The sequence below is a fragment of the Myxocyprinus asiaticus genome, chromosome 26 (genome assembly GCF_019703515.2).
Source record: "Myxocyprinus asiaticus isolate MX2 ecotype Aquarium Trade chromosome 26, UBuf_Myxa_2, whole genome shotgun sequence".
NCBI lineage: Eukaryota > Metazoa > Chordata > Actinopteri > Cypriniformes > Catostomidae > Myxocyprinus > Myxocyprinus asiaticus.
In genome coordinates this window covers 44530077-44547233 of record NC_059369.1, presented here as the reverse complement: position 1 = coordinate 44547233, position 17157 = coordinate 44530077, and the positions used below count along the sequence as shown (strand labels likewise).

General features: G+C 37.5%; 1 protein-coding gene across 1 annotated transcript in view; it reads left to right on the top strand.

The window, feature by feature from the left end:
- The window catches only part of LOC127417063 (metabotropic glutamate receptor 3-like), a 67156-nt gene extending 61451 nt beyond the window's left edge, over window positions 1-5705 (top strand). The window contains exon 6 of the mRNA XM_051656764.1: window positions 4437-5705. Within this exon, the coding sequence (XP_051512724.1) occupies window positions 4437-4513 (77 nt within the window). The 3' untranslated portion in view covers window positions 4514-5705. The remainder of the gene's footprint in view (window positions 1-4436) is intronic.
- The last annotated feature ends 11452 nt before the right edge of the window (window positions 5706-17157 follow it).

Below are 17157 nucleotides of genomic sequence, written 5' to 3'. Positions count from 1 at the left end.
TATTACCACATGTACAAAAATAATTTGAAATAAATAAATAAAATAATAATATTAATTTGTATTATAATTATAATGTATTATAATAATAATTTTGTCTTGTTTTCCAGTGAAATTATCGAAATATTCTTAAACGATATCTTTACTTGACAGGCAAAATGGCATAAGATATTAGGTCTTGTTTTATAGAAATCTGACATGTATTCAACTATATGCTTATATAATAAATCTGCCAGTGGGGTAAGAGAAAGAAACTTGTTCCCTTTGAAATATTTTTTCTTACCCCATTGGCAAATATTTTTTTCTTGTTTTAATCATAAATCTCACTGAATTTAGTTAGATATCTTTGAAAACAAGACAAAATATCTTATGCCAATTTGTTTGTCAAGTAAACATGTCTTGTTTTAAGAATGTTTATATATTTTTACTGGAAAACGAGACAAAAATACTGATTAAATGATTTTTGCTTTGAAAATTTAAAGGAATGTTCTGTGTCCAATACAAGTTAAGCTCGATCGAAAGCATTTGTGGCACAGTGTTGATAACCAAATAAATAAATAAAATAAATATATAATAATAATTTCGAATCGTCCCTACTTTTCGTAAAAAAAAAAAAGAAAAAAAAGAAAAAATGGAAGTTACAGTGAGGCACTTACAATGGAAGTGAATGGGGACAATTTTTGGAGGGTTTAAACACAGAGCACTTACATTAATTCTTCTGTTAAAATGTGTGTATTATTTGAGCTGTTATGTTGTTTAATTTGTTGTTTTTATGGTTGTTTTAGGCTACGTCTACATTAATCCGGATACATTTGAAAACAGCGTTTTAGTTTTCGAAAAGCTCTCTGTCCACACTTCCATTTACTTTTTTTTTCCTCCCCAATTTGGAACGGCCAATTCCCAATGCGCTCTTGATCCTCGTGGTGGCGTAGTGACTCACCTCAATCCGGGTGGTGGAGGATGAATCTCAGTTGCCTCCACGTCTGAGACCATCAATCCGCACATCTTATCACGTGGCTTGTTGGGTGTGTTACCGCGGAGACGTAGCGCGTGTGGAGGCTTCAGGCTATTCTCCACAGCATCCACGCACAACTCACCACGCGCCCCACCGAGAGCAAGAACCACATTATAGCGACCACGAGGAGGTTACCCCATGCGACTCTACCCTCCCTAGCAACCAGGCCAATTTGGTTGCTTAGGAGATCTGGCTGGAGTCACTCAGCACACCCTGGGATTTGAACTAGCGAACTCCAGGGGTGGTAGCCAGCATATTTTACCACTGAGCTACCCAGACCCCCTATAAATAAGCCCCTTTGAAAATTAATCTTGGTTTAACTATAGTAAAATTTTAGTAAACATGACAGTAGCAACTATTTTTTGTGATAATAACCATGGTTTTCAAATTACCTTTTTTTTTTTTTAACCATAGTTTAAGTTTTCCTATATTGTTACTACAGTTTTACCCCAAATATCAAGGTTAAAATAAGCTATTGCAAGTGAATGCAAAACTTTGTGTTAAGGAACACAATACTTATCGAGAATGAGTGCAAAAATGTTGTTAGGGAACATAACAATATTTCAGAAAATAAATGTCCTCCCTGTCAAGGGGCAGCATAGGCTTTTACATGTGGTGGTCAATAAAACAAGTGAAGAAATCCCAGAAATCCCATCTTTTTGCATGAGCATGCTTCTTCAGGGAATGTAAAAATGCTACTAAATTATTAATGTATTCGAACTGACTTAACTGCATAAATGTGCAAAATTGCTAACTGTGAAGAAATCAAATCCTACACACATCTCTCTATGGATGAACAAACCACAAAAACAGCAGAAAAGGAGAATACACTGCAAACGAATTCATTTGCGCTCTAAAAAGAAGTGACGTGCAAGGCCAAACGACTGACAACGCTGAACTCTCCGCTGTGCTTACACAGGCAGTTTGTAGTGATTACAACTCTTTGATATGCCAATTTCCACTCAGGTTTTTAATGTCAGCATTGTCACACAGTGCAGTTGTGTAAGAACCCGCAGGAAAGATGCGGTAGGGACGGAGGGTAATAACCCTTATGTGCATAGACAAGAGCTTCTGCACTTATGCATAATTCATAAGCCCCAGAACAGATCAGGTAAACAGTTTCATCTTTATTTACATTTCTTCTGTTTAATAAATAACATGACAGACACTGCAAAAAATAGAAGACACTGCAGAGATCACATACTGCAAGAGAAAAGAGAGGGTGATGAAGGAGAACGAGAGGAATCAAATGGGGAAAAAGCATGTCGGTGAACTTTGTAAAAAAAAAAAAAAAAAGTTTGTGGTGCCTTTTTATGTGAAGTTGGCCATCTGTAACCTGTAATATGTTCACAATAACATATTAAACTATGTATACTCATGTTGTTCCAAACCTGTTTGACTTTCTTTCTTCAGTGGAGCATCTTAAATCATCATTCATTTTCATTATGTGGAAAAAAAGATGCAATGAAAGTGAATGGTGACTTGGTATGTTTACATGCGCAGTTATAATCAGGGTTTCTGTGAAGTCGCATAGCGGAGTTTGTCTGTCCAAGTATACAACACAATGCATAATCAAATATTTGAGGTCGTGCATCACCACTGAGCAATACTAGTCTAAACATGAGATCTCACTGCTCATTGCTTGTATATCAGACCATTTGAACTTTAAGTATAGTTATAAATACCTACAGATATATATATATATGTACACTAATTTAAAATCAGATGATTGCAACATGCTCCAAAAAGGTTGGGACAGTCGAGTGTTCACTGCTGTGAAACATCACCATTTCTTCTAATAACACTTATTAAGCATTTGGGCACTGAAGACACAAGTTTAAGTTTAGAAAGCAGAATTTCTCCCCATTCATCCATTATGCAGATCTTCAGCTTCGCAATTGTACGGGGTCTCCGTTGCCGTATTTTGCGCTTCATAATGTGCCACACATTCTCAGTTGGAGATGGTCAGGACTGCAGGCAGGCCAATCTAACACTCTCTGCTTATTCAGCCATGCACTTGTAATGTGGTTTGAAGTTGTCCTGCTGAAAAATGCAGGGACGTCCCTGGAAAAGACGGCACCTGGATGGCAGTATATGCTGCTCCAAAATTTTTACACATCATTCTGCATTAATGGTGCCCTCACAGATGTGCCATGGGCACTGACACACCCACATACCATGACATACACTGGCTTTTAGACCTGATGCTGATAACAGCTTGGATGGTCCTTTTACATTTACAATTAACATTTCATGCTTTGTGTGCTCATCGGACCACAAAATACGGTTCCACTGTTCTACTTTCCATCTAAGATGAGACCGAGCCCAGAGAAGTCGGCAGCGCTTCTGGACAGTGTTGATGTATGGCTTCTCCTTTGCATAGTAAAGTCTTAACTTGCATCTGTGGATGCAGCGGCGAGTGGTGTTGACTAACAAAGGTTTACTAAAGTAATCCCAAGCCCATGTTCATGATATCCATTATAGATGAATGACGTTTTTTAAGACTATGACATCTGAGGGATCAGAGATCATGTGCATTCAAAAATGGTTTTTGTCTTGCCCTTTACGCAGCAAAACTTGACCAGATTCCTTGAATCTTTTAACTATATTGTGCACTGTAGAGGGTGAAATGCCCAAAATCCTTCCAATTTGTCTTTGGGGAACATTGTTCTCAAAGTGCTGGATTATTTACTGAGGCATCAGTTGGCATATTGGCGAGTCTCGACCCATCCTTGCTCTTGAAGGACTAGACTTTTTTGGATTCTCCCTATATACAATAACACGACTGCCTCACTTTTAGACCTGATGCTGATAACAGGATGGTCCTTTTACATTTACATTTAACATTTCATATTTTGTGTGCTCATCGGACCACAAAATACGATCACACTGTTCTACTCTCCATCTCAGATGATGCCAAGCCCAGAGAAGTCGGCAGTGCTTCTGGACAGTGTTGATGTATGGCTTCTCCTTTGCATAGTAAAGTCTTAACTTGCATCTGTGGATGCAGTGGCGAGTGGTGTTGACTATTGGTTGTAGTTTAGATCAGGAAATTAGCTTGTGTTCTGGATGTGACATGGAATGAAAATGGAAAAAGAAAAAAAAAACATACAACATGCTTTGAAACCTGCAGACTTTGACTTCTGAGACTTTGCGAACAAGTACGATTTTAGTCGGACTAAAGCATTTATATAATAGTAGTTTTAGTCCAATTAAAATCGACCTTTGAAAATGCATTTAACCGTACTGACTGGGCTAACATTATGCAATAAGTCTCCTTGGTTTTATGAAAGAAAGAAAGTCACACGGGTTTGGCATGACAGGAGTAAATGATGAAGGATTACATTTTTATTTTTTAATTTTTTTTTGCAGAAAACTTTCATCTAATTTTTTCCCCTCTCTCTCTCTCTCTCTGTTTCTCAAGCTTCTGTCAGCGCTCACTACGTTCCAACGGTTTGCAACGGCAGAGAGATTGTCGACTCCACTACTTCCTCTCTGTGACCCCGCCCCTCCTTCAAACTCCTGCTCCTTAGCGACTGTTAGCCAATCAGCACACATTGTGCTCCGCCCAAGAACTAGGTCTGCCTAAAGTGTGTAGAAAATGTGTATTATTATTATTATTATTAAATTATTTGTAGGGCTCGTTGTAAATATTAACTGACATTGTTGTAGAGAAACAAAAGAACAAAAAACATCTTTTTAGAGAGATTTTGGAAACTTTTGTTTTGATAGCTTTATTATGTATGTTGTAAACGGCCATGATGTGTTGATATAAAAGTCAAAGCAGTTTTTGATGACTGACAGATGGGCTCTGCCTGCAATACTGGACACAATTTTTTGGTCATTGTCTTTTGTAGGCCTCATTGTAATAACATATACTGGATGTATTTCTATGTTGTATATTTTGTACAGAATCTTAACCGATGGTTTTAACAGCACAAGTGGACAGTATTAGTGTTTATGCTGGTCAAGAGCAGAAAAAACCATCGCGCCTCAAATTTCACGTCATCTCGTCACAGGCAGAGGTTACAACATCACTGTAGTAAACAGTCTTAACACCTGAAAGCAGTTTACATTAATTGCATCTCTTAAAGCATCATGTTCGGATGGCTGTGCACAGGTTTGCAGTGCTATGCGGCTTTATACATGTACATTGCCTGTGACGAGAAGTCTTCGAAAGACTAGGAAATTGAGCAAGTGAGGTATGGTGGATCTGAAAAATGATATTTTAACATTGACATATACCTCTTTTCACTGACACGGTGCTGCAGGCCAATATGGAACCATTTAGTGCATTTCATCCAATCATCAAATATAGTTTTCAAAATAGCAACAACTCAAAACACAAAATGAAACTAGATGATACAAAACTACTGTAGATTGCTCACATTCTAATTAACGAATCTGTCTACACTTTAAGTGCCCGACACAATGCAACTAAAGATGCACCAATCTGATATCTGGTTCGGTATCGGCTCCGATACTGATGTTTTTAGATGTCTCTTGATGCCATACAATAGCTTTGCAAATTGCAAAAGGCATTTCACCACCATTTTGAATGAGAAGCACATAAAAACTACTGTGAACTTCACACAGAAATTCAGAAGGTCTTCCTGGAGTATTACGCAAAAATAAAATGTATTAATAAAAATAAAACAATTGTAAAAACATTTATTAAAAAGCTAATTTTAAAATCACGAATGAAGTATATGATTACTTTTGTATATTAAAACTCTAATATTTAATACTACTACTACTACTACTACTACTAATATTACTAATAATTATTATTATTATTAAAAATACCAATAATAATTACATTAATAATAAAATTAATAATAATAACAATTATTATTATCATTATTATTATTATTATTATTATGATTATTGCTGTTATTACTCATTATTTTTTATTAATAGCAATAATAATAATAATACAAATAATAATAAATTAATAATTATTATTGTTGTTTTTATTAGTAATATTAATGAAAATAAATAATAATTATTATTGTCATATTATTATTATTATTATTATTATTATTATTATTATTGTGGTTGGTAAAATTAATTTGTATTATTATTATTATTATTAATATTATTATTATTATTATTTTTAAGTTGATCGGATTCCAAAAAGTTACCGAATGTGAAATTGTGAATGAAAAGTGGACTGATATCCTCTCACAACTAAAGTGGACAAAAAGTCTAGATACAAAGCAGAAGAAAAAAAAACTGGCTTCACCCTGAAAATGGAAAATTAGTGGAATTACTGCTGCATTATTCAGTAGACTAGCTAACAAAGTTTTTTTCTTATTAGGCTACACATTTATGCTGCATTTATTTTCTCTATTTCATAATGAAATAATGTGTAGAGGTTTGTGTTTCTTCACACAAAAGAATACTCCAACAGTTCCAAACAGTGAGTCTGAACTGATAAAAAAAAAAAAAACAAAACAACAATAACAACAACAACAACACTGATATTGGATCGGGATCGGCCGATACAGAAAGTTCAGGTATCAGGATAGGTATCGGGAGAGAAAAAGCGTTAACCGTGCATCCCCAAATGCAATGCACAATTGACGAACACATTTCTCTTTTTGTCTTTTTGCGCAACTACGCTGGTTTATTTTCCTTGTCCGTCTGAAATAAAATGGTATTTAAATAATTATAATTATGCAAAAAAAAAAGCATTGTCATTGAAATACATTTAGCTTTCAAAAGGTCTTCCTGGAGTATTATGCCAAAAATAAAATAAATTTATTGAAACAAAATTTATTATAAATTATAAAAAAGATAATTTTAAAATCACGACTGAAGTATACGATTATTTTGTATATTAAAACTCTAATATTCTCTAATTCAGACGTAGCAGTGTATTCTGACGAAATAAATGTATTAGCAAGCAACATGCCAAATCGCTAAAATAAATAAATAAATAAATAAATAAATAATAATTTAACTATGTTTCGCCAATAACTGATTTTTGGGAGGGTTCTGAATTAAATAACTGTGGATGGTAAAAGTATAAGTTCTTATTTTAACTTACTTAACCTAACTAAACTAAAGAAAAATCTAAAATTGAAATAAAACTAGCAACATCATCAGTTACAGCACCGTTCAAGCCAGTGGAAATACGTTCCCAGATCTATCACAGAACACCGGCTCCAACATGAGCACCATTTCGGTGTAAAAGGGGTAAATATGGGTCACGTTTCTAATGAGTGAAATGCTTTGTGATGCAGTGAATGTGAAATGTACTCTGTTGTTCTACATGGGCTCGTGGTGCCTTATCATTTGTCCTTTAGTTTTAATACAAGAAGTTCCTCAGAGCTTTTGCGCAGGAGGGGCCCTGGCCATTTTTTACAAACGTCTCTTTTTACATTTCAGAAGTTTTATACATTTCTATGTTTTTTGTGTTTGTTGTTTGGTTTGCTTGGTGGAGGGGGATGCTCCGCTTCTTCAACAAGACATTTAGAAGGAGACAGCTGTTAAATTTTGCTTGTGTTTATCTCGGGGCCGTCACTGAGGGCCTCAAGGGATTCTGTACAATATCACATTTCCTAGTGCGAGTGTCAAACTGTATCATGTCATTGTAGGATCACCCATTCTTGACGGTCATAAAAAGATTTAGTAAACAAACATGTAACAGTAACCTAGAAATGCTAAAGCTCTCAACATTCATAATTCATCAGCGAGGCAGCAAAGGATGTCACTTACTTGTCAATAAACAGCACCAGGATGTGAACATGCACAAGGGAACAGCAAAAACAAGATGTATGATGGTAACCATCAGTGACAAATTTTGTCTTCCAATAGCATCAGATGACACAGGACTTGCTTAAGGCAAAAAAAAAAACAAAAAAAAAGAAAGAAAGAAAGGAAAATACACTATTGAGAAGTCATCATACACCGATCAGCCACAACATTAAAAGCACCTGTCTAATATTGTGTAGGTCCCCCTCGTGCCACCAAAACAGCACCAACCCGCATCTCAAAACAGCATTCAGAGATGATATTCTTCTCACCACAACTGTACAGAGTGGTTATCTGAGTTACCGTAGACTTTGTCAGTTCGAACCAGTCTGGTCATTCTCTGTTGACCTCTCTCATCAACAAGACGTTTCCATCCACAGAACTGCCGCTCACTGGATGTTTTTTGTTTTTGACACCAATCGGAGTAAATTCTAGAGACTGTTGTGTGTGAAAATCCCATAAATACTCAAACCAACCCGTCTGGCACCAACAATCATCCATGCAATTATCTAATCAGCCAATTGTGTGGCAGCAGTGTGGTGCATAAAATCATGCAGATACGGGTCAGGAGCTTCAGTTAATGTTCACATCAACCAGGGGCCTGGGTAGCTACAGTGGTAAGGACGCTGACTACCACACCTGGAGTTTGCGACTTCAAATCCCAGGGCGTGCTGAGTGACTCCAGCCAGGTCTCCTAAGCAACCAAATTGGCCCGGTTGCTAGGGAGGGTAGAGTCACATGGGGAAACCTCCTCGTGGTCGCTATAATGTGGTTCTCGTTCTCGATGGGGCGCATGGTGAGCTGTACGTGGATGCCGCGGTGGTTGGTGTGAAGCCTCCACACGTGCTATGTCTCCGCGGTAATGCGCTCAACAAGCCACGTGATAAGATGCTCGGATTGACGGTCTCAGATGTGGAGGCAACTGAGATTCATCCTCCGCCACCCGGAGTCACTACGCCACCATGATGACTTGGAGTGCATTGGGAATTGGGCATGCCAAATTGGGGAAAAAGGAGAGAAATTTTTTTTTTCACATCTCAGTGATTTGAACTGTGGCGTGATTGTTGGTGTCAGACAGCTGGTTTGAGTGTTTCTGGGATTTTTACACACAACAGTCTCTAGAATTTACTCAGAATGGTGCCCAAAACAAAAAGCATCCAGTGAGTGGCAGTTCTGTGGATGGAAACGCCTTGTTGATGAGAGAGGTCAACAGAGAATGGCCAGACTGGTTCAAACTCACAAAGTCTACGGTAACTCAGATAACCGCTCTGTACAATTGTGCTGAGAAGAATATCAGGTCAGAATGCTATTCTGAGATGCGGGTTGGTGCTGTTTTGGTGGCACGAGGGGGACCTACACAACATTAGGCAGGTGCTTTTAATGTTGTGGCTGATCGTTGTATAAAGAGTACGGTTCCATTATACACAGATGCAAACACAAATGTAGGCAACCCCATATGTAGGGTGTTTTCTGGGTCATTCCTTGTCAACTGAACCAGTGGTCCCTGGCTCAAAATTGTGTTTTTGATCATTCTTTTAATGGTAAAAGAAATGCACAAAGAATTTCCAAAGCCAAAATATTAAATGCCATGGATCAACATTTACAGAGTAATCCATTATTTTGTAGAGGGGGTCAAAATGGCAATTTTCGCCTATGATTTTTGACCAAAACTACAGGAAAAAAATAAATAAAGAAAACTTAGAAAGGTGTCAGCGTCATGATTTTATTTTTACACAGAGATAGATAGATCTAGTACTAAAATCAGTTGACTTCAGCACCTTGTTGTATTATATGCCAATGGTGTGAATCCAAAAATGAAAAAAATAAATAAATAAATAAATAGTTTTTATGTCGTTTATCCAAAGTTGGAGTGCATATAACTCCAGAATTATTAAAGATATCTTAATATCCTTTTAGATCCTGATTCAGAACAAACTTTTCTTTATGTATCTTCATTTTTAAGGCCCTGTATGGTTAAATCCCAGAGATATGGGGCTCTCAATGTGGCTCCATGCATAAATTGTAAAATTTGATATTTGCAATGGACGAAAACCAAATGTGGGTCACATGGTATGCAATGGATGGATGTGTGTGCGTGCATCCATAGGGAAGAGGATTTTTGACCATCCCACCAAGTTTGGGTTCTCTAAGATGTATGGTCTCTGACACCCAGACACTTAAAAGGCAGAAAAAGAATAATAAAATCATTACAGATACAGTAGAGTTTCAGTATTGCACTGACTGAAGAGCCGCATGTGACACTTATTGTTAATAATAGTGTATTTCTGGATTAGTGCATTATTGTTTTGATGTGAAAAAATTTGTACTTAAGACCTTTGTTTTGTTGGACAAGAAAATCAAGCTTCATACCATGTTCATACCACATTTGATTTTCGACCATTGAAAATGAGTAAAATATAACAATTCATGCATGGAGCAACATTGAGAGCCACATATCTCTGGGATTTAACCATATAGGGCCTTAAAAATGAAGATACATAAAGGAAAGTTTGTTCTGAACCAGAATCTATAAATATATTAATATGTCTTGAATACTTCTGGAGTTATAGATGCTCCAACTTTGGAAAAACAACATACAAAAAGTGTTTTTTTCCCATTTATGGATCACACCATTGGCATCTAATGCAACAAGAGGTGCTGATGTCAACTGATTTTAACAATAGACCTACCTATCTCTGTGGTAAAATAAAATAATCACGCTGACACCTTTCTAAGATTATTTATTTGACCTGTAGTTTTGCTTCAAAATCATGGATTATTCAGTAAGTAGTTTGGCTTTGATCATCATTTATGTTCATCTTTCTTTAACATTTTTTAAAAAGTATTAAGAAAAATAAATAAAAGATCAGACAGGGAAGTTGCTGGAAATTGGTTGATTTGACATGGAACAACCATTCTTATATTTTCCCCTTTTTATCTACTAATTAGTGCTTTGCTAAGGCAAGCATCACTATTAACATTGCTCATACTTAAAGTTAGGGATTTGTTAAAGACTAAACTTTCCTGCCAAACTCGTCCCAAACCATTTGTGCAACAGACATGAATGATACCTCAAATCACCTAAAAAAGCGGCTTATTGAGGAGAATTACCTAAAAACTGTATAGCAACATGCTAAAAACCCCTCAAAACACAATAGAAACTGCATAACAACACCCTAGCAACCATCCACAACTCCCTAACGTCATGACGGCAAGTTTTGCACAGGCAAGCATCGCTCACATTTCCTCCAGAAAATCTAGTTTGTTCTACAGACCCTTTCAGTATTTTGCTCCTTACATAAACTGAACCTTGAAAGACTTACAAAACCAAAGTGCAACATGAGGACAGGAAATACAGAACAGTAAGTATGTGAGCATTGTGTTCTGTAAAGCAGTCCACTGCCCCATAAACTCAGCAACTGCATTTTTGTTGCGAGGCTTACACAACCCGAAACCTGCACTCATTCCCCCTCCACACATTTAGTTGCACTGGGACTTTAAGAATGTTTGTGAGAGACAGAAACTCAAAATGCGGCTCTTTCGTGTGAGTGGCTTAGAGACCGTTTCATTGGGAGCGAGACTGCAGTCTGCAGAAACAGAAATCCAGAGTGAGTCTCTCTCACCCACTGCAGCAATTTCTTTCAAGTCACAGTTGGGATAGAAGGTTATACTGTTAAATCAGTCAGCTGTGTCTAAACTGCATAACTGTGCAGGAAGGTTTCAAGAAAATTGTCATAAATCTGTTCATGTTTTGGTGATTATAAATGTTGCATGTGCATACAGTGGTCCCAAAATTTTGGAAGGATAGTACCACCAAAAATTACAATTCTGTCATTATTTACTCACCCTCATATTGTTCCAAACCCATATGACTTTCTTCCTTGGAAGGCAAAAGAGGTTGGGCAGAAAGAAAGAAAGTCATACTGGTTTGAAACAACATGAGGGTGAGTAAATGATGACAGAAGTTAAATTTTTGGCAGAACAGTCCTTTTAAAAATTTGAAAATGGCATTAGACAACAAAATATTAAACCAAGTACCATTTATTTTAACCTTTGTGTGACCTTCGGGACATTTTTGTCTTTTTCATTTTTGTTTTTTCACTCATTTTGTCTCTGTTAATGCCAACGGCATACATTTTGCCAAAGGTGTGTATTTTTGGGGTAATTTTGATATTTCAACCTCAGTTCCTATAATACAATCTATAATACACTGTGTACACAGGACAATAATATATCCATTGAAACCCATTAAAACTGCAATATTTGATCCCAGTGCCATTAAAGCATAAAATCATGAATTCTATGATATTATTCTTTCATTCAGGAGCCCTGGCTTCAAAATTTACATTTTTAATATTTTCCACCAGATGGTGCCATTTTCCTCATGTTTAGCCTATGGAGCAAATACAAGCTTTTCCCCTATTCTCTGTTTGCTGTATTATAGAGCACTGCAGGACAACTGAATAAATGATGCAGATAAAATTGTGTGTGTGTATTGGTATGGATGTCAGAGTGTGTTTGTATGTGAGTACTGAGTGTGTGTGTGTGTGTGTGTGTGTGTGTAAAAACAACAGTGGCATTTTGTAAACAAACTGGCATTTAAAGGGTTAAAATCCTGAAAATGAATGAATATTTGGTAGTTATGATCAGGACTGATGCTGGTAAAAAAATAAAAAATAACTCATTGAAAGTGGAAAATAATATTAATATATAATATGTTTATGGCAGTTTTTTGACGTGGACCTTTTTGTCCTCGAAGGACCTCTGAGTAACTTTTTTTTATTGACACACAAGGGTTAAAGTAAAAAAAAAAAAAAAAAAAGAAAAAAAAATACAATTATGAAATAATAGATATAATTTGGAGACTACCTGGTTGTCAAACTTGGTTAAAAGCAATGTTGGGGAAGCTACTTTGTAATCGTAGCTGCAGGTTACTCATAATTTGAAGTAGTAAACTACCATTAAGCTACTCGTTTAAAAAGTAGTTAGCTAATTTATACACACTACAAGCTACAGATCTGATTGCAGAATTCAATATCACCTGATAGTTATATTTATACAGGGTGACATACCCCTATAAAAATGAACTATAGTTTTACTATATGGATACTACAGTATTGCAGTGACAATATTAAAACCAACTAGTCAATTTTACAAACAACAGGTTGTCTTTATAATATCACACTTACTATTTTTGTCATACAGTATAACAGTCTTAATATGACTTTCTTAATTAAAATAAATAGCTGGGGGTCCTTGCAAGGAAATCATCATCATCATATTTGGGGGTCCTTGGCATCAAAAGTTTGAAAACTAAACAAATTTATACTTAATATACACTAGTAAAACTAGAAAACACCACATTTTATAAAACTGAATTGAAATATAGTGAGAAACAGCAGCAATAAACTGAATATTTTGTTTAGAAAAAGATGGCAAAGTCCTTTTAAGGCTGCACAGGGCTCAAGTGAATCAGTGAATCATTTATGTGATCTACTTCATTTACATGAACTGTCTGAAAGAACCGACTCACACTAAAATGAATCAGACTTCCCAACACTAAACATCATGGTTTATTTTCACCGGTTCATTTACATGAACGGTCTGAAAGAACCAGTTGACTTGATTCAGAAATGATTCGGATTTCTGAACACTCCATGACAGAAAGAGAACGGTTCAGATGAGCATGTTTGATTTCTCCCTCGGTGTCAGCTCCATTGGTGCGTTCACGGTATGTGAGAAATGAAGCGTTTTGTAACGCTACCCGCTGGAAAATGTAGCTGGTTACTGGAAAAGATACACTATTATGAAAATAGCTGAGCTACTGTCACGCTACTGAAAAATTTAGTTAAGTTAGTAGCTTTCCTACTTTTAGTGAACTACTCACCAACAGTTACAAATAATGGCACTAGTTAAAAGTTAGATTTTTTTAAATAATATTTTGTTATATGTTTTTTATTATTATTATTTATTTTAACCCCTTTTCTCCCAATTTGGAATGCCCAATTCCCACTACTTAGTAGGTCCTCGTGGTGGGGCGGTTACTCACCTCAATCCGGGTGATGGAGGACAAGTCTCAGTTGCCTCCGCTTCTGAGACCGTCAATCCGCGCATCTTATCACGTGACTCGTTGTGCATGACACCGCGGAGACTCACAGCATGTGGAGGCTCATGCTACTCTCTACGATCCACACACAACTTACCATGTGCTCCCATTCACTTCCATTGTAAGTGCTTCACTTTAATCTTGATTTTTGTCGTAATTAATATTACGCCGCAAATGCTGTCGATTGAGCTTCACTTGCATAGGACAGGGAACATACTTTGATAAAATGTTAACTTTTTTTTACAATTACATACAAGCGTTTACCTATACTTAAGATACTTTTTTTAAACTCTTAACACAGCAAAACACCTACATCTCACAATAAGACAAATAGTTAAATTTTCTGCTCAAAACCACATTTTATTCATTAAATACCATCTCTATATTTCAAAATGCAAAAAACTTTCTCTACATACACTAACTCTATCAAAACACGGCAAACCCAACTCAATATCTAATCATTCTGTCAAAACACTAGCATGTTTTCTATCCAACAGGAACATATAGTCAATCATAGCTGTCAAAATACTAACAGTTGATGGCATTACAAAAACTGCATAACTTGTCATGTTTCAGTTCTACCTGCATACCACAGACAATATGAACTCCTTTTGTTTTTTTATAGTTCAGTTTCCTTTTATTGTAACCCACTTTACATTTTTAGTTGAGTGTCGAATGTGTGCATTCTTGGCAACATACTATCTAAAAGTGAGTCATTATCCCCCCCACCCTCGGTCGGACAGAATTTTGGTGCCACCACAGACTGATCACGGTACCCTGTCCAGCCCTCCCTGTGAAAAAATCCTGGCACTGCCCCTGCATACATGGCCTTTGGTTCCAAGTGTGTAAAAATAAAACACAATTACAGTAAAAAGGGAAAAGGGAAAAAAGGGAAAAAACACGAAGTTGCACAGTCCTGTTCTAATCTATACAATCTTCAGCATTTGGCCACATGTTCTCATTCACATAACATCTTATGTTGTCTCTCCCTATGCACCTTGAATAGAAATGCTTGGCATGCCCTACCCACCCCTGGCAGTTTTCAGCTGAGATGTTTCTGCAGCCAGCATCCATTGCAACATTTGGTCATGTGGCCAATGATCATATACTTTCCACCTCGAGGGCAGAAAAAAATTCCTCAGTGGGGTTGAGGAAAAGGGAAACCATTCTTGGATGGGCTGCAAACCAATTTGTGATTGCATGTGAATGGTGGAATGCTACATTGTCCCATTCGATCACAAATGTCCTCACGTTTCCTCCCACCTGTTCCCTTTCTGCTTCTGGCACCAGTTGTTGGTGGAGGTCATCTAAAAACAAAAGAAGACACTCAGTGTTGTAGGGACCAATCTGGCATTTCTGCAGGACCAAACCAGCACTCGAGATTGCAGCACACATTGTGATATTTGCTCCTCTGACCCAGCACAACAACGGTGGCCCTTTTCCAGATGATGTATCTTCCCTGTAATGTGTTTTTGCCAGGTTAAACCCTGCCTCATCTACATAAATGATTTCATGAGGGGTCTGATTAACTCCATGACTCTCTGAAAGAAATCAGACACAGTATATGTAAATGGTTTCCAGTTGCGTCCTTTAGAGGAACAAAAATACAACATATGTATTTGCATTGGGACTGGTGGCCTACAGTTACTGTGGGATATAGCAACAGTAATGTTAGAAGAAGTGAAATGCATTACTTACCTGTTGGTTTGTTGAAAATTCCGGATAATGGAAGCCACAGTTGACCATCTGAGATTAGGCTGTACTCTTTCACCAGCCTCTCTCACTGATAGACCATGGTTTATCACATGGTCTATGATGGTGGCTCTTATTTCATCAGTGACAACAGCTCTTACTCTCCTTTGAACACCACCATGCATTCTTACTCCTCTCCCCCTACCTCTCCTTCTCCCTTGTCCTGGTCAAACTACTCCTCTCCCTGGTCCAACTATTCCTCTCCTCTCCCTGGCCCCACTACTCCTCTCCCTCTCCCCCTACCTCTCCTTCTCCCTTGTCCTGGTTAAACTATTCCTCTCCCTGGTCCAACTACTCCTCTCCCTGGTCCAACTTCTCCTCTCCCTGGTCCAACTACTCCTCTCCCTGGTCCAACTACTCCTCTCCCTGGTCCAACTACTCCTCTCCCTGGTCCAACCACTCCTCTCCCTGGTCCAACCACTCCTCTCCCTGGTCCAACTATTCCTCTCCCTGGTCCAACTTCTCCTCTCCCTGGTCCATCTATTCCTCTCCCTGGTCAAACTATTCCTCTCCCTGGTCAAACTACTCCTCTAACTGGTCAAACTACTCCTCTAACTGGTCAAACTACTCCTCTCCCTGGCTAAACCACTCCTCTCCCTGGTCCAACCACTCCTCTCCCTGGTCCAACCACTCCTCTCTTTGGTCCAACTACTCCTCTCCCTGGTCCAACCATTCCTCTCCCTGGTCCAACCACTCCTCTCCCTGGTCCAAGTATTCCTCTCCCTGGTCCAAGTATTCCTCTCCCTGGTCCAGCTACTCCTCTCCTTGGTCCAACTACTCCTCTCCCTGGTCCAACTACTCCTCTCCTTGTTCCAAGTATTCCTCTCCCTGGTCCAGCTACTCCTCTCCTTGGTCCAACTACTCCTCTCCCTGGTCCAACTATTCCTTTTCCTGGTCCAACTACTCCTCTCCCTGGTCCAACTACTTCTCTCTCTGCTCCTCTGTGTTGTTCTGTATCCACAATGAACAAAACCAATCCAAAGAGTCCCTTTTTACTGTGTATGTCCATGTAATGGAAAGATCATCAACACCTGGCTATGTCTCTGATTGAGATTGGAATCAGCTGTGGTTGGTCTGTTTTACACAACTTGCAGTAAATCAGCAATTTCTCAATGTTTCAATGATCTGTTCATACAAAAATGTTTATCAGCTGTTACAATATAGCTTTTGAGCTGCTGCTGTTGCAGAAGCAGAGGCATTATACTATATTTAAGGTTTGGAACATTAGGTCTTCATTTCTGGCATGCTGTGTGCAAGCATTTGTAAATTAGACAAGAAAGATCCATGATTTTGGTATTGGGTAAGCTTGTATGTAAAGAAAATGTAAGCATTTTAGAAACATGTTAATTGACTGCATATTCTGTGAAAACAACATGAATTATGTTAATGGTATGGTCCACAACAGATGGATGTTGTGCTAATTGTGTTTAGAGTTTTGAAAATGTGACAACAAATTGGACAAAAGATTGTTAGCAATTGTAACAAAACTGTAAAACAAAATATTTTCACTGCTTATTTTTGTTTATAA